This window comes from Schistocerca cancellata, chromosome 5 (assembly GCF_023864275.1).
Source record: "Schistocerca cancellata isolate TAMUIC-IGC-003103 chromosome 5, iqSchCanc2.1, whole genome shotgun sequence".
Taxonomy (NCBI): Eukaryota; Metazoa; Arthropoda; class Insecta; order Orthoptera; family Acrididae; genus Schistocerca; species Schistocerca cancellata.
The window spans coordinates 152,612,253-152,635,648 of record NC_064630.1 but is presented as its reverse complement, the minus strand read 5'-3'; the positions used below and the strand labels follow the sequence as shown (position 1 = coordinate 152,635,648).

The following is a 23,396-nucleotide window of genomic DNA, read 5'->3' as shown; positions in this document are numbered from 1 at the left end:
ATTTTTGCCTAGAGCTGTCAGTCATAATGTGAGCGTGTGGGTGCTATTCTGTCGTTCTGCGCAACGGATTAATCTGAGATGTACCCTTTACTCTGTGGTTCCTGCAAGATGCAATTTCCACCCCCACACTACAACAGACGCTCCTAAAGCTCTAAAGAGAAATGCCTGAAAAACTTTCAGCAATAAATATCTTCTGGAATCGTCCACTGTAAGGAAATGACACAAAAATTCACAAAATTTCTTACGTAACTAGTGGGATACTTGGGTACTTGGGTACTGTAGTAGTGTTAGTTAGTGTATGAAAAACATGAAACTAATGAAAATTCTGAGAAATCACAATGGCACTTCTAGTTATGAACTGAACACATTATTTCCGGGTTCTTTTCAGAATGTGAAGTTACCTCTTAAGGATAGGATTCGCTAATGAAATTCCTGTACAAAGTTAAGATTGCTATTGACTTGGCAGAATGGCTGAGAGCCGTGCCTACTCAACTTGAATAATTATCCGTTAGAATATTGCTAGATACGGTCGACGCTGTCGTGTGTGAAATGCAGTGAAGTGTAGTGTAGTGGAGGATATATGAAATATGGGGCTCGCAAGAGCTGTAGCGCACAATACCGTAAGCTGTGATGACTGCTGTCTGCGCTGCTCGCTGCTGACAAATAACATAACTCTCGTTCTATCTGGATTGACTTTTGCCAATCAAACTCTCCCTACGCCTTGATGAAGTTAAGGACTGCTATTCACCCCTAGTCTAACTATTGGCGTGGTACACCAGTCAGATAACCAGTCCACTGCGATGCCACTCAAAAATTCGCTCGCAGGCATTTAACTATAGCTCTGTCCATTCACACCGCACAATAAGTGTGGCGGCCAACACAGTGAACAATGCTTAATCGCAAGGACTCAATACAGAGTCGCACTCCAATTCACTCTCGACAGAGGTGCTCTCCCAGTGAAGTACTGAGGAGAGACTTGTTCCTCACTCTCTGAGTACACATACGAGCGCACACGCTCTCGTTATGTGTTCTCGCTCCAAGAGCGACAACGGAACGGCCCCTCTCCATGCCAGACGTGAAGGGGTATATCTTTCAGTCTCTTCCATTACTCCTTCAGCTCAAGGCGTCAGAAATATCGTCTGCCAATCAGTATTGCTCTTCTAAAACGGGAGAATGACGTTTCGATTAAGGCGATCAATCCGGAAATCTGTAGTATCGGCGTTTGGCGTTTGCTGTCTCCCTGTGAAAATCTCTGAAACTGCATGCTATGTTGTAAAGAATGCGTAGGCTGGGCGCTCCCACACAATGTAGCGGAATTTGCTTTTAAGCCGAACACGGAGTCGTCCTTTCTTTCACTCGGGCAAACGCTGTCCGCTCCACGGGCGGCCGCCGGCCGACGTAGATAGGTTGGGACCCACCTCCTGCCGTGCGGTTGCTCTCCCGAACTAAAAGCTCCTGTGACTGTCGCGTCTGGAATGTGTGTGTGTACGCCAGCGTCGAGTATTTCTACTACGGTGCGCTTACTTGTTATTTGCATATGGTCTACATGAATTCATACAACATTGACTTTATCTTATCGAGTTTGGGTTCGAACGAAGCGTCTTGATGTGCGGAATATGATTGTGACAGCGGAATATGTAAGCAATGAAGGTCAGGAGACCACGACGTCTTACAATAACTAACATACAATGTAGGACGTACGATGAACATATCTGTTAGACAGTCTAACGTAACGCTTTCTTGGACAACAAGAGACTGCTGTGTTGGGTTGCATGGCTCATATGTCTCTTCCAGTTGACTCTCACATTGTGCCTGCAGCCGATCCTCTTCTTTGGGTCATCAGCTATGCCACTCTCACCCTTTAATTCTTCTATGGATACTGTATCAGATTAAAGGGAATAATATTAACAAACTCTTTATTCTTTAAGTAAGTCATGTACTCGTAGAATCTTTTCAGTTCAACAATATATTTTCAACTCTCATCCCCAGAGTAACAATTATTCTGTACAAGCTCCAGCAAGCCAACTGATTCCAAGATAAATGTCAGAATCGACAAAACACCCATACAACTACATATGTGCTGCCTCATGCCAAGACATGAAGTAAGAGTCTCAATAGAATATACTCTTCATCTGTCTCTGTAACAATCCTCATGACACCACAAACCACGGAACATTATAAAAACACTCTTTGACTTTTTTGGCATAAATTCCAAGGCACAAGGACATAAATTCCAAGGCACTTGTCGGGGCGACTCGTCTGAGACAGCTCCTGTCTTCTGGTGACAGCTGTCCCTCCTGCACACACAGATAAATGTGGCGCAGTAAATAAGCTCGCTCACCCTCGTCATTAAAATATCGGGTGTTCGAGATGGCAGAGAGCCAAGTGTTTCTAGAATTTACCCCGAAATTCTCGAAGCACTACAACAGTGCGGCGAAATGCAGCGTTAATGGGCTGTGGCAGCAGGCGACCGACGTGAGTGCCTTTGCTAATAGCACATCACCTGCACCACCTCTACCGAGCTCGTGGCCATATTGGTTGGACAGTAGACGACTGGAAGGCAGTGGTCTGGTCAGATGAGTCACGATTTCAGTTGGCAAGAGCTGATGGTTGTGTTCTAGAGTGGCGCAGACCTCATGACGCCATGGACCCAGGCTGCCAACAAGGCACCATGTAAGTTGGTGGTGGCTCCATAATGGTGTGGGCCATGTTTACATGAAATGGACTGGCTTCTCTGGTCCGACTCAACTCCTAGGAGACCATTTGCAGCCATTGATGGTCTTTATGATCCCAAACAAAGATGGAATTTTCATGGATGACAGTGCGCCGTGTCATCGGGCCACAATTGTTCACAGTTGGTTTGAAGAATATTCTGGGCAAATGTAGCGAATGATTTGGCCTGCAGATCGCACGACATAAATCGCACCGAACACCGACAGGACATAATCGAGAGAGCTGTTCGTGCACAACTTCCCGCATCAGCAACACTTCCGCTATTATGGACGGCAACGAAGGCAGCAAGGCTCAGTATATGTGCAGGGGACTTCCATCGAGGTGCTGAAGCCGTGCCACGTCGAGTTGCAGCACTACACTAGGCTAAAGGAGGGCCGAAACGACGTTTGGAGGTATTCCATGACTTTTGTCACCTCTGGTAGTCACGAGGTAATCACATCTGGAAAGAAATGAGTCACGCTAATGTCGTGTACGTCGCCTCTGGCCTTGATAAGGACCTCAGTTTCGTGGGGAAGAGAGTCGTCAAGTTCCTTTCAGTATGTCACGTCAAGCTGAAGCCATTCCTTGATGATGTAGACCTACCAAACTGCGGGGATAGTAACTCCTACATTTTGAAAGGATACAGTACCGCCCGACATTGAAAATAGGTACAACATACTTCATTATTCTTGTCAGAACAACATATTTTTTCTAATAATAACTCAATTTCAATTAATACAGCGAAGCCGGATACCAGTGTGGGAAAGAATGACAATTTATTTATTTAATTGATCACATGTGCACTCCCACAAAATAAATCCTTACATCCAGTTTGGTGAGATGTCTGAAATGAATGAATGTATGGTCGTCTGCTAACCGCAGATAGTGAATGTGAATATATGATCATCTTTGAGACGATCCTTTGGCCACCTTTGGTGGAACCAAAGAGATGAAACTTACTGGAGCTTTGAGCGCCTGAAATGTGGCTGACCAATACGGTAGCATGATCTTCCCCCACCTCGACAGAGGTGCGAGATGACCTGAAGAACGGCCATGTTTCAGCACTCTGCCACTGGATCTAGTGTTGGTAAGACCTGTCTTAGGTGCGCTCCATAAGGACAAAAGACTGGAGACATGGTATGCATGTGAAATACTTAAGAGTAGTTTAGAATAATAATTTCTCTATTTCAGGAACTTTTGTGGGGAGAATTAAATGTCAGGCAGGTAATATTAATGGGATCGTAGTAATCTTCGGAAGTGACCAACGGTCACAATGAAACCACATGTAGCAATAAGTTGAAATACTTCCGAGTGCTTAAGTTAAGCTGAATTACTAGCGTGTGTACTATTAGTTGGAAATATTTAAGAAATGGCGTGTGCAGGACTTGAAATTAGAGACGAGTACTTCCACGTGGTGAGTACTGTGTGAGTCTCAATCTGTGTTTGAGACAAAGGATAAAGAGAAGTAGTCGTCCATGGTATCAGTTGAGGACTCGCGTGTGTGATGAATATGTTCTTAATATTACTTTGCGTGTTGTGTTTCCGTGTGACGCTTGATTCAAACTATAATACTCTGAGAGAGAAGCAAGGTGAGTCAGCCGTCTATCCATTGGCTTGCATTGCACAGGAAGACGTGCATATAACGTCCAGAGTTCGTAGTAGGAAAGAAAAGTTGCGAAGTGGGGCAGTGTCGTGTGGAACTGGGATGAATACTAATTGAAGTGGGAAAGCTGAAAGTGATGTGATTATAGTGTTGTGACTATTCCTTATGTCATATTCCATGTTGCAGTGTGGTGTATGTCATGTAATTTAAGAATGTGTGGTTTGCATGGGAGAGTAGCAAGGTAGTTTCAGAGGTAGTGGGTTATGCATGTTCATTTTGTACCACTCGGTCTGGAGGAAAGTTTCGTGATGATGGTTGTGAGAGTCGAAGTGTGAGATATAGAAAAAGATCCACCATCCTATCCAGAAAGTGCACTGTAGCATTAAATAATTACGAGACCATAAGATAGAGAGTCACCAATGTAAAGCCATGCCCACTGGGCGGAATTTCTCATGTGTTATTGTTGTAGGTTATAGAATTTGTGTGTTTAGATTATAGAATTTATTTGAATAAATAAGATAGTGAAAAGAAAAAGATTGGTGGCCTTTTCCTTCGAATTGTATGTTATCATGATATCCAGAATTTATAATGTGTGCGCCATTCATATTCAGTGCGATGGCCACGTGTTGATAAAAGCCGTTAAATAAGAAAGAAAATGTGGTATTGCCAGTGCGTAGTGAACAGTCAGTGTTGTGTAAATTACTAAAAGTCAGATGTGCGTTTCCGTTGCGTAATATCCAAGCAGGAGGATAACTTTTAACTTAATTGTGAGTAATAGAGTTCATGTTACTTGGTAAATAAAAAAGGAATCCACTCGCTTGGCGGACCACTCATCTTGCAGGCCTGACTGCTTGATGCCACAGTATGAGCAAGGCATGTGGGTGCCTCTTAATTTCACCCCCTGTTCCAAAACAGAATGCTTTAGTGTTTGTTATACTAAGAACCTATAGATCTAGGTCTGCGAACCTGGCTTTTGTAGTTTTGGAAGACGAATGTGTCCGCAGCATGCTCACCATGAAAATATAAAGGAAATGGCAATCATTGGTCACCGAGATTGTTGTAATAAACAACCTGGCTCATTTCCACGAGTGGGTGAGCGTACCTCACGCTACGAAAACAATTCCCAGTACTTCACACCACACCACCGACAACCCGAAATACGGCCTCAGCACGCCCCAGGTTACGTGCCTGATTCGATTGTCGATGCACTCGACACCTTTCATCATATGAAAAGAAGAAAAAATCATTACTTGTCAGACCACACTGCACGGCTATTGCTCAATTTTTGTGTTGTTTGGATCACTGACAGCGTGCAGCTTTATGTGTTGCTGTGGGCAACTGCCTTTTGCAAAATGCCTGACTCCAAATGTCCACTGCCGACCGGAGTGGCCGTGCGGTTCTAGGCGCTACAGTCTGGAGCCGAGTGACCACTACAGTCGCAGGTTCGAATCCTGCCTCGGGCATGGATGTGTGTGATGTCCTTAGGTTAGCTAGGTTTAATTAGTTCTAAGTTCTAGGCGACTGATGACCTCAGAAGTTGTCGCATAGTGCTCAGAGCCATTTTGAACCAAATGTCCACTGCATAAGGGTTCTTTCTATATTTTCGCTTGGAAATTGGTTGAGATTGGCTCTCACTAATAGTAGCAACTACTGTCGGACTTGAAACCCATTGTCACAGGCAAGGCGTGACGCTCGTCTCTGTTCCATGTCAGTTAGGATCTTTATACGACCACCGTTGTTACACCATGTTAGAATGTTAGATGGTTGCGATAGCTACTCTATTCCTTGTATACACGCTGCACAATCTCCATCGACACGCCAACAAATTGGGCAGTTTCATTCACCGTGTCGTCAGGGGCGGTTCCAAGCACGATAGCTTCTGCCTGCCATTCTGTCACGTCTTCACGCCGACCATTATCGTCATGGTGATTCCATACAACCAACTGGCATAGACGCACACTTCAGTGCAATGACGTACGTACATGAAGGATGGTCACATGGCTGTTATCTACCAGTTGTCGTCTGCAGAGCTCCAAAACGACCTATGTGCTCTTTTCACGAGGTGACATCACTCCATGGTCGACGACGGAGCCAGTCTCTTGGTGCAACAACCTTATTGTTGCACCGAGGGATTTGCACATCGGTCGTTTTGGAGCTCTGTAGACGAGAACTAGTAGGTAGCAGTCACGTGACCGTCCTTCATGTACGTACGTCATTGCACTGAAGTGTGCGTATGTGCCAGTTGGTTGTATGGAATCACTATGACGTATCACGGATGCTCAACTAGACATCTCTCTTGGCAGTGCTGACACACTCGTCCACCAGTTGGGGTAATCAAAGGTGTGTGGCCGCTGGATTCCTCGCCACCTGACAGAAGACCATAAAGGGCAACAAAGGACCATTTGCGCGGAGGTGCTTGCGCTTTACGTGACTGATCGTGACAATTTTTTGTCGAACATCGTCAGAGGCGATGAAACATGGATTCTTCAGTTAAAACCGGAAACAGAACGACAATCCATGGAGTGGCGCCACACAACCTCTCCTCTGAAGAAAAAATTCGGAGCCGCACCCTCAGCTGGTATACTCAAGGCAACGATCTTCTGGGACTCTGAAGGGCTTAACCTGTTTGATGCCCTCTCTCATGGTGCAACGATCAACTCTGAAGTGTATTGTGCTGCATTGAGGACACTGAAGAAACGACTTCAGTATGTTCGTCGCCACAAAAATGTAAACGAACTCCTCCTTCATTACGATGCAAAGGCTAGTACAAGCCTGTGTACCCGAGAGGAGTTCACAACATTTCATTGGACTGTTCTTCCTCGTGTATCCTAGACCTTGCAGTCTACGGTGCCATGACGCTTCGTAAACCTGTAGCACCAACCCACTGTTAAGTTCCATTGAAGCGCTAGCTTACGAGCGTGTATTTGAATGATTTTTGTATTAATTCCTATGCCATTTTGGCGGAGCCCTTGAGTCCATTTCAGTACGTCATCTTCTAATTTTCGCCATTTTGCATTCAGTCCTCTATTTCCACATTTATTTTTCCTCATTTTTTCAGTTTTTCGTTTCTAGCCCGCCAGTCGGGAATTCTTTTTTCTGCTGGTCGGCGGCAAATACCTCTGAGCTGTTCTGTTTCCATATTCTTCTGCATATGCTATTACATTCAGTTTATACCAGCGTCATACGAATACCTTTTATTTTCTTCCATTGCGAAACTAGCTTCTAACAAAATATTGTACTGATACCGATAACACAAATCACTTTCAATTGAAGTTCACTGGCAACATAGACTGCAATGACGCATCGTAGGCTAGACAGTATTCTGGGTTTGTACTGGCAGGGTGGGAGGGAGACAGTTCAAATGGCTCTGAGCACTATGGGACTTAACATCTGAAGTCATCAGTCCCCTAGAACTTAGAACTACTTAAACCTAACTAACCTAAGGACATCACACACATCCATGCCCGAGGTAGGATTCGAACCTGCGACCGTGGCAGTAGCTCGGTTCCGGATTAAAGCGCCTAAAACCGCTCATCCACCGCGGCCGGCGGAGGGAGACAGTGTTAGCAAGCTTGTGAATCCCCGTAACGCACGTTCGTCGCATCGGTGCATTGCTGCTGCCAGATGAATCCGATGATACCAGATACAGATATGTTTCGCGCAGCATGCCCATTCTTAAGACTGGCGGGAATTTTAAATCAAACACTGGACATTTTTATATTAATTTCAAGTGTAAGACGCACCTTAAGTATGGAGGCAATTTTTCGAAGAAAAACTTGCGTCTTATAGTTAGTAAAATACGCCATACAGCGGATTTCTCATACAGAAACCACATTTCAGTGTTGTTTGTGAGAAGATCGTGTTAAGCCTCCTATAAGAAGGAAAAACATTTGCCAGCACTTACTGACATTCGACAGTGGTAGAATCGACGCCTATTAAGACAGTTTTATTGAATCAGTGGAATCAGGAGAGTCTTGCTCAACGCTACGCGGAACTTCTCTTGCCCCACGCGATGTGCAGCTGAGAGGACACACACATTGTTTGATCAGCCATGAAAGATTCGCCCGCATCTCGTGGTCGTGCGGTAGCGTTCTCGCTTCCCACGCCCGGGTTCCCGGGTTCGATTCCCGGCGGGGTCAGGGATTTTCTCTGCCTCGTGATGGCTGGGTGTTGTGTGCTGTCCTTAGGTTAGTTAGGTTTAAGTAGTTCTAAGTTCTAGGGGACTTATGACCACGGCAGTTGAGTCCCATAGTGCTCAGAGCCATTTGAACCATGGAAGATAGTAGAGCCGCGTTACCTATCCCGTGTCAGAAAATGCGCTTTACTGCAGAAAGACAAGTACCAACAGGGACAGTGCGAAGACGTACGGGGATTCTCAGCACAGCGACTCAGTTGCCACCTGCAACTTGGCAGCGGATGGAGGAGCGCCAAGAGCTGCGCTTCCAACGACGCCACTGTACTTCGGGCACTTGCTTCTACGAGGGTGAGTCAAATGAAAACCTTAAATATTTTTTAAATATTATTTATTGTGCAGAAGTGGTACAAAGCTGAATCACTTTTCAACATAATCTCCTCCACGCTCAATGCAAGTCCTCCAATTGGTAGTCCGCGCAACAACTCATGCACCGCGTGGCGTACCTCTTCATCAGAACGGAACTTCTTTCCTCCCATTGCGTCTTTGAGTGGTTCAAACGTATGGAAATCACTGGGACAAGATCTGGTGAGTATGGTGGATGACAAAGACACTCAAAATGCAGGTCTGTGATTGTTGCAACTGTTGTACAGGCAGTGTAGGGCCTTGCATTGTCATGTTGCAGAAGGACACCTGCTGACAGCAATCCACGTCGTTTTGATTTGATTGCAGGCCGCAGATGATTTTTTAGGAGATCTGTGTTGATGCACTGGTGACAGAGGTGCCCCTAGCCATGTAATGCTCCAAAATTACGCCTTTTTCATCCCAAATGAGAGTCAGCGTAACCTTCCCTGCTGATAGTTCTGTTCGAAACTTGTTTGGTTTTGGTGATGAGGAATGGTGCCATTCCTTGCTCGCTCTCTTCGTTTCCGGTTGATGGAAGTGAACCCAGGTTTCGTCCCCAGTAACGATTATTGCAAGGAAGCCAACAACTTCTCGTTCAAAGCGCTGAAGAAGTTCTTCACAAGCATCAACACGTCGTTCTCTCATTTCAGGAGTCAGCTGCCGTGGCACACATCTTGCAGACACTTTGAAAACTGGAGCGAGGAGCATCTTCCACTGAAGTCACACCTTTTGCTGCTGTGACAAACAAGCATCACCGTACTGAACCTTCATTCTTCGATGAATTTCAATAGGTTTCACACCTTCACTACGCAAAAACCGAATAACAGAACGCTGTTCTTCCCTGGTGCAAGTCGCAAGTGGGGCGGCCATCTTTATACTGATACTGCGACGGAATGTGTGCATGTGCACTATGCTCCCACCTACAGGCCATTCTGCACGCTGTTTGTAGCACGCTTACCAACTTACAGGATAACGGCACGAAATTTCGATTTGTTATTACAAATTTAAGGTTTTCATTTAACTCACTCTCGTACAAACAGCTTCACGAGCTTGTGGCTCGAAGACTTCTTAATCTATGGAACGCAATACGTTGTCCTCGACTGCGAGTGTTCATCAGATACAAAGGTATCGACAAGAGTGTCCCAGGGAAGTGAGATAGGACGGCTGTTAGTTTCTAGATACATAAATGAACTGGCGGATGGGGTGGGCAACAATCTAGGGCTGTTTGCTTATGATTTTTGGTGTGCGGGAAGGTGTCAACGTTCGGAAGCACACAAGATTACTTGGACGAAATTTCTATTTGGTGTGACGAATGGCAGTTAGATCTAAATGTAGAACAATGTAAGTCAGTGAGGATAGTAGGAAAAACAATCCGTAATATTCGGATACGGCATTAGTAGTGTCGTGCTTGAGTCACTTATGTCGTTTATATATCTGGAAGTGAATTTGCGAAGCGATATGAAATGACACGAGCGTGTGAGGATCGTGGTAGGAAAGGCGAATGATCGACTTCGGCTTATTGGGAGAATTTTGGGAAAGTGTGGTTCATCTGTAAAGGATAGCTACTGCTTCGCTGAGTATTGTTCCAGTGCTTGGTATCTGGCACCAGGCTGGATTAAAGGAAGCCTTCGAAGCAATTCAGCGGTGGGCTGTTACATTTGTTATAGCAACACTCTGGTACCACAGAAATGCTTCAGGAACTCAAATGGGAATCACTGGAGGGAAGGCGACGTTATTTTCGAAGAATGCTATTGAGCGAATTTAGACAGCCGGCATTTGAAGGTGACTGGTGAACGATTCTATCGCGACTAGCTTACATTTCGCCTAAGGAAAACGAAGGTAAGGTACGAGAAATGAAAACTCAGACGAAGGCTGAGGCGTAGCGCCGTATACCGATCCGGCCATGGAGACGGTTAAGTGGAAGATGTGACTCAGAGCTGGGTAGTGACAGATGGTGACGCGAGACTGGACGCGCGCGTAGTTTATGTATCAGCCGACAGAGGACAGTATTGGATAGGGGACTGTGATTTAGTTTCGATTGTGCCCACTATAGTGCACTAAAGTAATAGAATGTTTTTCATAAACTGTTCTAGTATTTTTATAAAGTGTTATTATGTATTAAAATGTTATAAATGTGTTTTAGCAGTATGAATGAAGCGTGAGTGTGGTTTAAGGTTCATATGAAGAAAATTGTTTAACGAGTTATGTAGTGCGATTTAGTGTGCGACCATTTCGAAGAAGTATGGATGTGGACAAAGGGGATTTTTGTAGAATAGATTTGTAAAGTAAGTTTATGGTAAAGGGAAAGTTAATTCAGGTATAAATAACAGTAGTAAATAACTTTATGCATAAACAAAACTTCAGCATATTAGATAATTACGTCGGTAAAATGTGCAGTCGTTAGGTTTACTATTTTGCGATTGGTTATTGATGAAATGCGCGGACTGACGCGGGAGAATGTTGTTTTGCTATTGGCTGTTGAGTAAATTGACCAATGGTAAAGCAATATTCTTCGCGCACCTTTATCTGCTGGTGGAGAAGACTTAGAGTATTCTAGAGAGGAGTCGGAACATAGCCATGAAACAGTTCGGACGTGTGTAGTAGTAGTTCCGATGGAAATGATACGCTGCCGGATCTACCAGTGTTTCATACATCAAAGGTGTTGTAAAGTGACGGCATAATTATTCCGATGGGTGTGTAGAAATTTCGGAATTTTTAAGTGAATTTTGTGACGAGAAAAGACATAAATTCCGCGTGGCGTATTGAGCAGGTCGGTGGCTAAAAACTGTGACTGCATTCGGTACCGACAGACTTAATACACTCCTGGAAATGGAAAAAAGAACACATTGACACCGGTGTGTCAGACCCACCATACTTGCTCCGGACACTGCGAGAGGGCTGTACAAGCAATGATCACACGCACGGCACAGCGGACACACCAGGAACCGTGGTGTTGGCCGTCGAATGGCGCTAGCTGCGCAGCATTTGTGCACCGCCGCCGTCAGTGTCAGCCAGTTTGCCGTGGCATACGGAGCTCCATCGCAGTCTTTAAGACTGGTAGCATGCCGTGACAGCGTGGACGTGAACCGTATGTGCAGTTGAGACGGACTTTGAGCGAGGGCGTATAGTGGGCATGCGGGAGGCCGGGTGGACGTACCGCCGAATTGCTCAACACGTGGGGCGTGAGGTCTCCACAGTACATCGATGTTGTCGCCAGTGGTCGGCGGAAGGTGCACGTGCCCGTCGACCTGGGACCGGACCGCAGCGACGCACGGATGCACGCCAAGACCGTAGGATCCTACGCAGTGCCGTAGGGGACCGCACCGCCACTTCCCAGCAAAGTAGGGACACTGTTGCTCCTGGGGTATCGGCGAGGACCATTCGCAACCGTCTCCATGAAGCTGGGCTACGGTCCCGCACACCGTTAGGCCGTCTTCCGCTCACGCCCCGACATCGTGCAGCCCGCCTCCAGTGGTGTCGCGACAGGCGTGAATGGAGGGACGAATGGAGACGTGTCGTCTTCAGCGATGAGAGTCGCTTCTGCCTTGGTGCCAATGATGGTCGTATGCGTGTTTGGCGCCGTGCAGGTGAGCGCCACAATCAGGACGGCATACGACCGAGGCACACAGGGCCAACACCCGGCATCATGGTGTGGGGAGCGATCTCCTACACTGGCCGTACACCAATGGTGATCGTCGAGGGAACACTGAATAGTGCACGGTACATCCAAACCGTCATCGAACCCATCGTTCTACCATTCCTAGACCGGCAAGGGAACTTGCTGTTCCAACAGGACAATGCACGTCCGCATGTATCCCGTGCCACCCAACGTGCTCTAGAAGGTGTAAGTCAACTACCCTGGCCAGCAAGATCTCCGGATCTGTCCCCCATTGAGCATGTTTGGGACTGGATGAAGCGTCGTCTCACGCGGTCTGCACGTCCAACACGAACGCTGGTCCAACTGAGGTGCAAGGTGGAAATGGCATGGCAAGCCGTTCCACAGGACTACATCCAGCATCTCTACGATCGTCTCCATGGGAGAATAGCAGCCTGCATTGCTGCGAAAGGTGGATATACACTGTACTAGTGCCGACATTGTGCATGCTCTGTTGCCTGTGTCTATGTGCCTGTGGTTCTGTCAGTGTGATCATGTGATGTATCTGACCCAGGAATGTGTCAATAAAGTTTCCCCTTCCTGGGACAATGAATTCACGGTGTTCTTATTTCAATTTCCAGGAGTGTATATCACGAAATAAGCATCAAGCGAAAAAACTAGAAAGAACGAAACTCGTCTAGCTTGAAGGGGGAAACCAGATGGCGCTATGGTTGGCGCTGCCATAGGTCTAACGGGTATCAACTGCGTTTTTTTAAATAGTAACCCCCATTTCTATTACGTATTTGTGTAGTACTTAAAGAAATATAAATGTTTATTTTGGACCACTTTTTTCGCTTTGTCATAGATGGCGCTGTAATAGCCATAAACGTATAAGTACGTGGCATCACGTAATATTCCGCCAGTGCGGACGGTATTTGCTTCGTGATACGTTACCCGTGTTAAAATGGACCGTTTAGCAATTGCAGAAGATGTCGATTTAGTGTTGATGTATGGCTATTGTGATCAAAACGCCCAACGGACGTGTGCTATGTATGCTGATCGGTATCCTGGACGACATCATCCAAGTGTCGGACCATTCGCTTGATAGTTACGTTATTGAAGGAAACAGGAAGTGTTCAGCCACATGTGAAACGTCAACCACGACCTGCAACATACGATGATGCCCAAGTAGGTGTTTTAGCTGCTGTCGCGGCTAATCCGCACATCAGAAGCAGACAAACTGCGCGAGAATCGAGAATCTCAAAAACGTCGGTGTTGAGAATGCTACATCAACGTCGATTGCACCCGTAACATATTTCTATGCACCAGGAATCGTATGGCGATGACTTTGAACGTCGTGTATAGTCCTGCCACTGGGCACAAGAGAAATTACGGGACGATGACAGACCGTTCGCACGCGTTCTACTTAGCGACGAAGCGTCATTCACCAACAGCGGTAACGTAAACCGGCGTAATATACACTATTGGGCAATAGAAAATCCACGATGGCTGCGACAAGTGGAACATCAGCGATCTTGGAGGGTTAATGTATGGTGCGGCATTACGGGAGGAAGGATAATTGGCCGCCATTTTATCGATGGTAATCTGAGTGGTGCAATGTATGCTGATTTCCTACGTAATGTTCTACCGATGTTACTAAAAGATGTTTCACTGCGTGACAGAATGGCGATGTACTTCCAACATGATGGATGTGCGGCACATAGCTCGCGTACAGCTGAATCGGTATTGAATAGCATATTTCATGACTGGTGGATTGGTCGTCGAAGCACGATACTATGGCCCGCACGTTCACCGGATCTGACGTCCCCGGATTTCTTTCTGTGGGGAAAGTTGACAACGCCTGACAACATGCGTCGGCGCATTGTCAGTGCATGTGCGAACATTACGGAAGGCGAACTACTCACTGTTGAGAGGAATGTCGTTACACGTATTGCCAAATGCATTGAGGTTGACGGACATGGTTTTGAGCATTTATTGCATTAACGTGGTATTTACAGGTAATCACGCTGTAACCGCTTGCGTTCTCAGAAATGATAAGTTCAGAAAAGTACATGTATCACATTGGAACAACCGAAATAAAATGTTCAAACGTACCTACGTTCTGTATTTTACGAGGTGCATTCAAGTTCTAAGGCCTCCGATTTTTTTTCTCTGGACTGGAAAGAGATAGAAACATGCGCATTGTTTTAAAATGAGGCCGCGTTCATTGTCAATACGTCCCAGAGATGGCAGCACCGTACGGCAGATGGAATTTTACCGCCAGCGGCGAGAATGAGAACTGTTGTAAATACTTAAAATGGCGACGTTTTCCTTACTTGAACAGCGTGCAATCATTCGTTTTCTGAATTTGCATGGTGTGAAACCAATTGAAATTCATCGACAGTTGAAGGAAGGAGACATGTGGTGATGGAGTTACGGATGTGTCGAAAGTGCGTTCGTGGGTGCGACAGTTTAATGAAGGCACAACATCGTGTGACAACAAACCGAAACAACCTCGGGCTCGCACAAGCCGGTCTGACAACACGATCGAGAAAGTGGAGAGAATTGTTTTGGGGGATCCCCGAATGACTGTTGAACAGATCGCCTCCAGAGTTGGCATTTCTGTGGGTTCTGTGCACACAATCCTGCATGACGACCTGAAAATGCGAAAAGTGTCATCCAGGTGGGTGCCACGAATGCTGACGGACGACCACACGGCTGCCCGTGTGGCATGTTGCCAAGCAATGTTGATGCGCAACGACAGCATGAATGAGACTTTCTTTTCGTCGGTTGTGACAATGGATGAAACGTGGATGCCATTTTTCGATCCAGAAACAAAGCGCCAGTCAGCTCAATGGAAGCACACAGATTCACCACCACCAAAAAAATTTCAGGTAACCGCCAGTGCTGAAAAAATGATGGTGTCCATGTTCTGGGACAGCGAGGGCGTAATCCTTACCCATTGCGTTCCAAAGGGCACTACGGTAACAGGTGCATCCTACGAAAATGTTTTGAAGAACAAATTCCTTCCTGCACTGCAACAAAAACGTCCGGGAAGGGCTGCGCGTGTGCTGTTTCACCGAGACAACGCACCCGCACATCGAGCTAACGTTACGCAACAGTTTCTTCGTGATAACAACTTTGAAGTGATTCCTCATGCTCCCTACTCACCTGACCCGGCTCTTAGTGACTTTTGGCTTTTTCCAACAATGAAAGACACTCTCCGTGGCCGCACATTCACCAGCCGCGCTGCTATTGCCTCAGCGATTTTCCAGTGGTCAAAACAGACTCCTAAAGCGCCGATGCCATGGAATCAAGGCGTCAGCGTTGTGAAAAATGGTACGTCTGCAGGGCGATTACGTCGAGAAGTAACGCCAGTTTCATCGATTTCGGGTGAGTAGTTAATTAGAAATAAAATCGGAGGCCTTAGAAGTTGAATGTACCTCGTAATTTAAAAAACCTACCTGTTACCGACTGTTCGTCTAAAATTGTGAGCCATATGTTTGTGACTATTACAGCGCCATCTATCTCAAAGTGAAAAAAGGGGTCCAACTAAAACATTCATATTTCTTTAAGTACTACACGAATATGTAATAAAAAATGGGGGTTCCTATTTTTTAAAAAACGCAGTTGAGATCCGATTTAGCTATTGCAGCGCCATCTAGCGAGCCAACCATAGCGCCATCTGGTTTCCCCCTTCAAGCTAGACAAGTTTCGTTCTTTGTAGTTTTTTCGTTTGACGCTTATTTCGTGAGATATTTGGCCCGGTCACGATCAATGGACCACCCTGTATATATTTTTAAATCGGTGCTAGCTTATGGACACGCCCCGTATTTGCAACGCTGAGTGAGTGGTTTGGCGTTAAGGCGGCTAGTTTCGTGACGAGCAGTACGTGGGATAGGGAGGCTGGTGGTACGTACCGCACATGGGGCAGCAGTGTCCGCGCGGCGTGACGGGCCGCAGGCAGGGCAGCAGCTGCGGCGGCGCGCAGGGCGCGGCGTGCCGGCACACGGCGGGCAGCACGAGCGGCCGCTGGCAGGGACAGCCCGCGGCCAGGCGGCACGAGTCGCCCGCCACGCTCACCGCCTCCGACAGCCAGCCCTCGGGGCTGCGGAACTGCCGCCGGCCGGGCTCGCTCTCCACCAGCGCGCGCCACCACTCCTGGTCCACCTCCTGCCGACACACGCGCTCCGTGTAGCCGAACACTCGCCGCGACACGATGCCTGCGTCCTCCAGCCGGCGCTAGGGGCAGACGGACCACCACCGGCCACGTCCAGACAGATTGCCACCGGGCCCAACGAAACTACTGCGGCTGACCAGTGTGTTACTACGCACCAGATCATGGTGGGGCAGCTATCGCCCACCACACTGACCGTGGAGAACTGCTGCCAGCCTGACTTACTCTCTAGCAACTCGTGAAAATCCGCAGGTGTATAGACCATACATACACTACTGGCCATTAAAATTGCTACACCAGGAAGATGACGTGCTACAGACGCGAAATTTAGCCGACAGGAAGAAGATGCTGTGATATGCAAATCATTACCATTGCAGAGCATTCACACAAGGTTGGCGCGGGTGGCGACACCTACAACGTGCTGACATGAGGAAACTTTCCAACCGATTTCTCATACACAAACAGCACTTGACCGGCGTTGCCTGATGAAACGTTGTTGTGATGCCTCGTGTAAGGAGGAGAAATGCGTACCGTCACGTTTCCGACTTTGATAGAGGTCGGATTGTAGCCTATCGCGGTTGCGGTTTATCGTATCGCGACATTTCTGCTCGCGTTGGTCGAGATCCAACGATTGTTAGCAGAATATGGAATCGGTGGGTTCAGGACGGTAATTCGGAACGGCGTGCCGGATCCCAACGGCCTCGTATCACTAGTGATCGAGATGACAGGCATCTTATCCACATGGCTGTAACGGATCGTGCAGCCACGTGTCGATCAATGAGTCGACAGATAGGGACGTTTGCAAGACAACAACCATCTGCACGAACAGTTCGACGACGTTTGCAGCAGCATGGACTGTCAGTTCGGAGGCCGTAGCTGCGGTCACCCTTGACGCTACATCACAGACAGGAGCGCCTGCAATGGTGTACTCAGCGTCGAACCTGTCTGCACGAATGGCAAAACGTCATTTTTTCGGATGAATCCAGATTCTGTTTACAGCATCTTGATGGTCGCATCCGTGTTTGGCGACATCGCGGTGAACGCACATTGGAAGCGCGTATTCGTCATCGCCACACTGGCGTATCACCCGGAGTGATGCTATAGGGTGCCATTGGTTACACGTCTCGGTCATCACTTGTTCGCACTGACGGCACTTTGAACAGTGGACGTTACATTTCACATGTGTTACGACCCGTGGCTCTAGCCTTCATTCGATCCCTGCGAAACCCTAGATTTCAGCAAGATAATGCCCGACCGCATGTTGCAGGTCCCGTACGGGCCTTTCTGGATACAGAAAATGTTCGACTGTTGCCCTGGCAAGCACATTCTCCAGATCTCTCACCAACTGAAAACGTCTAGTCAATGGTGGCCGAGGAACTGGCTCGTCACAATACGCCAGTCACTACTCTTGATGAACTGTGGTATCGTGTTGAAGCTGAATGGGCAGCTGTACCTGTACACGCCATCCAAGCTCTGTTTGACTCAATGCCCAGGCGTATCAAGGCCGTTATTACGGCCAGAGGTGGTTGTTCTGGGTACTGATTTCTCACGATCTATGCACCCAAATTGCGTGAAAATGTAATCACATGTCAGTTCTAGTATAATATATTTGTCCAATGAATACCCGTTTATCATCTGCATTTCTTCTTAGTGTAGCAATTTTAATGGCCAGTAGTGTATTATAAAAATGGATGCGTGTATACAGAGTGAACTTGAATAAAACCGACAAACTGCAGGGACGGATTCCTGCCAGGAAATAGAAGAAAAAAGTTCCAATGAACGTGTGTCTGCGAATGCAAAAGCAACAAATCGGCCTTGTGCAAAAACCATAGACAAAACCCTTCCCGTAGAGGGAAATCCTCTGCTGACAATCGTTGCACGTGGTAGGGATGGTACCCGTTGAACTGTGTGTCGCACACAGTTCGATTGCTCTCCCTCTTAATGTCGCTTGCAGCGTTAATTTTAATTCCCGCCACGCGCCATCTTTTGTTTACTAGCGATTCCAAGGGGGCGCTGTGTGCTCTGCGCGGGGCGGTTCCTCGTGGCACGGGCAGCATGGGGGAGCGGAGGGCAGCCAAAGTGGCGAGTGGTCGCGAGTAGTGCGACGGTTGTCGGCGCTCGATGTCCAGTGTGGACGTGGCCTCGATAAGGTTTCTGGCATCGGGTCGTAATAGAGGTGTGTGATTCAAGACGTTATGGAAATTCTATCAGTTCTGTTTCCTCTGTGTTTCGGGTGTGGAAGCAAGAATGTGTCTCGGTACCGGTAGCTATTCGTCGGAGTGTGCATCAATCAAAGTAAGACCTATCAAGCAAGACTGTGTCCCGGTACCGGTAGCTTTTCGCCGGAGTAAGACCTATCATACACCTTTGTTCAGCGGTGGTTGACATTCACATTCCACTAAAACGGTGATTCAGTAACCTGGCCATATTGCCGAAGTTATTCGTCGTGACTACTGTTGACTGTTCCTGTCAGACGCTTTAGTATTCTCGTCCGTTTCTTCGGCTGTGTGCTGTTGGGTTCATTTCAGTGTTAATATTCAGCCCAATGTATTAGAAATGAATTCTTGTTGTCATGTGGTTGAGTCCTGGGTTTGTCTGAATCGATAACCAGCACGTCCCTTACCACTCACGACGCACGTCAAGCAACCAAGACAAATGTGACTTAAATTTGCGGTTATGTAACTTGTTTATCCAGTTTTCTATGAGGTTTTAGTTAATTAGTTAAATAACTATTTTATACTTTAAATTTTGTAAAACTTGTCCCGCCCGTTAAATAGGGTTTTGACAAGCGATGTTCTCTGTTTTGGGTTCTGATCAAGTCCACGTTATGTCGTCACAACGGTCTGTTAAGTGCCTCAGCACTCGCAACAGTCATATGGGGCATATCGAATTCATTACTCCTTGATTTGATGCCTAGTTGTTCCCTGACTTAGGTTAATTAATAGTAATTTTATTCGGCTGATTCCAGGCCTCTGATTTCTTGAGTGACTACAAGTCTTGTATTTTCTACCCTTATTCTGGAAGTGTGAATGCCCGTAATCTGCAAAGATTTATTGGCGGGTTTCTTCCTAAATGCCGTTACACTTACCCGGCTCATGGTGGCTGTTACCATTTCTATTGTGACCTGTCTGTTCTTCAGCCAGTCGCTTCAATTAATGAATTTAGTACCTTGTCGAGGCCAGTCTTACCCATTCTTTACCTGCCTCAGCCTTAGGTAGGGGTTTAATTCCTCAAGCTATCTTTAAACCAGGGCTGATCCATCAGAATTCCTTTGATCTTATATACAATTTTATATAGCTCTAGAGAGAAACCTATTGTGTCGAGTTTATTAAGTTGGTTTTACACGGCCAATGTGATCCCAAAGTGATGGTTTTTAAGAGTAATTTGTAACCCCTTTTATACGCTGAATTGTTCAGGGTGAAACAGAGTTGTGTTAGAAGACTGTTTTTATATATATTGTGCTATTTCCATGATTTAATGTATATGCCGCTTTTAATGGGTGCTAGATTTATCCTGTCTTATTTAGTGTTTAAGTAAGCTCACTGAAACATCACTCTCAAATTAAAATAAATTGTCCGGTTTTCTATAACACGTGAATTTGCTTAGTTCTCCGTGTTCTACGATTTATCTCGTCCAAAAGTGTTTCAGTGATATGATGTATACCAGTCAAATCTGAACCAAGTTGGTCTCCAGTTTAACTGTTTATCCCCTAATTTTCGTGGAATTTAAAATTTCTAAATTTGAAAGCCTTAATCTGTTTTCTGTAAATTGTTGTCAATATAGCTGTGACCTACCTAATCAATTGCAACTCGTAATTGCTAGTGTTTTAACTGGTTGTGTTGCAATAAATGCAAAATTAAAGTGAAACTTGTGGGTGATTCATATTCCCCGGTTCCTCATCCTTAGTAATGCTAGAATTAATTTTTTTTATTAAAGCTTGTGTTAAGATTTTTCGGTGAGTTACTGGGAGGAAAGAAAAGGAGGCGCTACACCGGTTGTCATGCAGGATATACATAATTGTGCTTTGGCTTACACTTGGGCCAATTGCCTCAAGCCTCTACTAGGGTTTGTCTCAATATCCTTCCAGATTTCCGGAAAGCTTTTGACACCGTTCCTCACAAGCGACTTCTAATCAAGCTGCGGGCCTATGGGGTATCGTCTCAGTTGTGCGACTGGATTCGTGATTTCCTGTCAGGAAGGTCGCAGTTCGTAGTAATAGACGGCAAATCATCGAGTAGAACTGAAGTAATACCAGGTGTTCCCCAGGGAAGCCTCCTGGGACCTCTGCTGTTCCTGATCTATATAAATGACCTGGGTGACAATCTGAGCAGTTCTCTTAGGTTGTTCGCAGATGATGCTGTAATTTACCGTCTAGTAAGGTCATCCGAAGACCAGTATCAGTTGCAAAGCGATTTAGAAAAGATTGCTGTATGGTGCGGCAGGTGGCAGTTGACGCTAAATAACGAAAAGTGTGAGGTGATCCACATGAGTTCCAAAAGAAATCCGTTGGAATTCGATTACTCGATAAATATTACAATTCTCAAGGCTGTCAATTCAACTAAGTACCTGGGTGTTAAAATTACGAACAACTTCAGTTGGAAAGACCACATAGATAATATTGTGGGGAAGGCGAGCCAAAGGTTGCGTTTCATTGGCAGGACACTTAGAAGATGGAACAAGTCCACTAAAGAGACAGCTTACACTACACTCGTTCGTCCTCTGTTAGAATATTGCTGCGCGGTGTAGGATCCTTACGAGGTGGGATTGGCGGAGGACATCGAAAGGGTGCAAAAAAGGGCAGCTCGTTTTATATTATCACGTAATAGGGAAGAGAGTGTGGCAGATATGATACGCGAGTTGGGATGGAAGTCATTAACGCAAAGACGTTTTTCGTCGCGGCGAGATCTATTTACAAAATTTCAGTCACCAACTTTCTCTTCCGAATGCGAAAATATTTTGTTGAGCCCAACCTACATAGGTAGGAATGATCATCAAAATAAAATAAGAGAAATCATAGTTCGAACAGAAAGGTTTAGGTGTTCGTTTTTCCCGCGCGCTGTTCGGGAGTGGAATGGTAGAGAGATAATATGATTGTGGTTCGATGAACCCTCTGCCAAGCACTTAAATGTGAATTGCAGAGTAATCATGTATATGTAGATGTAGAGGTTGATGTAGATGTAGAACTCGGTCCTCCAAATCTGGTGTACGCACAGTCCGCCGCTTCCCTACACGTTCATCAGTCTGAAAGGACCGATGATCACACAAAGGCCCACAAAGGGTTTCAAATGTTGTGTGATGTGGTTGGTGTCTGTGAGGGTACTTTTTTTGGTATTGTATTCTATTCTATGGATCTAGGGATCTAGAAAGGACGGAGAGGCTTCGTCCCCGCCGTAGCCCTGAGTGGTTCACAATCCCACAACAGGCTACAGCAGTCCACTCACACCAACGCCGCCCCACACCGAACCCAGGGTAATTGTGCGGTTCGGCCCCCAGTTGACCCCCCGACACCAGACGAGTGTAACCCCAATGTTTGTACAGTCCGCCGCTTCCCTAAACGTTCGTCCGTCTGAAAGGACCCATGATCACACAAAAGCCCGAAAAATGTTATGGTGTACGCGTACATGGAGAGAGTGTTTGCGCAGCAATCGCCGACATAGTATAACTGAGGAGGAATTAGGGGAACCAGCCCGTATTCGCCGAGGCAGATGGAAAACCGCCTTAAAAACCATCCACAGACTGGCCGGTACACCGGGGCCCGACATTAATCCGTCGGGGGGTTCGTGCCGCGGACCGGCACGCCTTCCCGCCCGGATAGCAGTGGGTGGACCGCACGGCCGACCGGGCGGGCCTTTTTTGGCATAGTCGTACTGCCTCTCGACCGCTTCCATCTGCTTGGCTCTACACAAACACTATTTCGGTTAGTTCCCGATGTGGATAACGAAACACTCTGATTGCTAACAGTACGCTGCGTCAATCGCACAGCTTGCAACACAGAAGGAACACACGCCACGTTGTCAAAGAAACTTTCATTCGTCAGTGCCATCTACCGTGACAACGATGCATTTCCGGACACATGTTCGTAGGACTTTTTTTCCTCGATTTCCAGTCAGGAATCCGTCCCTGCAGTTCGTCGGTTTTATTAATGTTCTGCCTGTATATGTACTGTATGTACACTCCTGGAAATGGAAAAAAGAACACATTGACACCGGTGTGTCAGACCCACCATACTTGCTCTGGACTCTGCGAGAGGGCTGTACAAGCAATGATCACACGCACGGCACAGCGGACACACCAGGAACCGCGGTGTTGGCCGTCGAATGGCGCTAGCTGCGCAGCATTTGTGCACCGCCGCCGTCAGTGTCAGCCAGTTTGCCCTGGCATACGGAGCTCCATCGCAGTCTTTAACACTGGTAGCATGCCGCGACAGCGTGGACGTGAACCGTATGTGCAGTTGACGGACTTTGAGCGAGGGCGTATAGTGGGCATGCGGGAGGCCGGGTGGACGTACCACCGAATTGCTCAACACGTGGGGCGTGAGGTCTCCACAGTACATCGATGTTGTCGCCAGTGGTCGGCGGAAGGTGCACGTGCCCGTCGACCTGGGACCGGACCGCAGCGACGCACGGATGCACGCCAAGACCGTAGGATCCTATGCAGTGCCGTAGGGGACCGCACGGCCACTTCCCAGCAAATTAGGGACACTGTTGCTCCTGGGGTATCGGCGAGGACCATTCGCAACCGTCTCCATGAAGCTGGGCTACGGTCCCGCACA

General features: G+C 46.9%; 1 protein-coding gene across 1 annotated transcript in view; it reads right to left on the bottom strand.

Annotated features, from left to right (window-relative positions):
• Window positions 1-23,396, bottom strand: part of LOC126188410 (protein amnionless) — a 150,280-nt gene that overhangs the window by 58,172 nt on the left and 68,712 nt on the right. Inside the window, exon 4 of the mRNA XM_049930013.1 lies at window positions 16,368-16,620. Within this exon, the coding sequence (XP_049785970.1) occupies window positions 16,368-16,620 (253 nt within the window). The remainder of the gene's footprint in view (window positions 1-16,367; window positions 16,621-23,396) is intronic.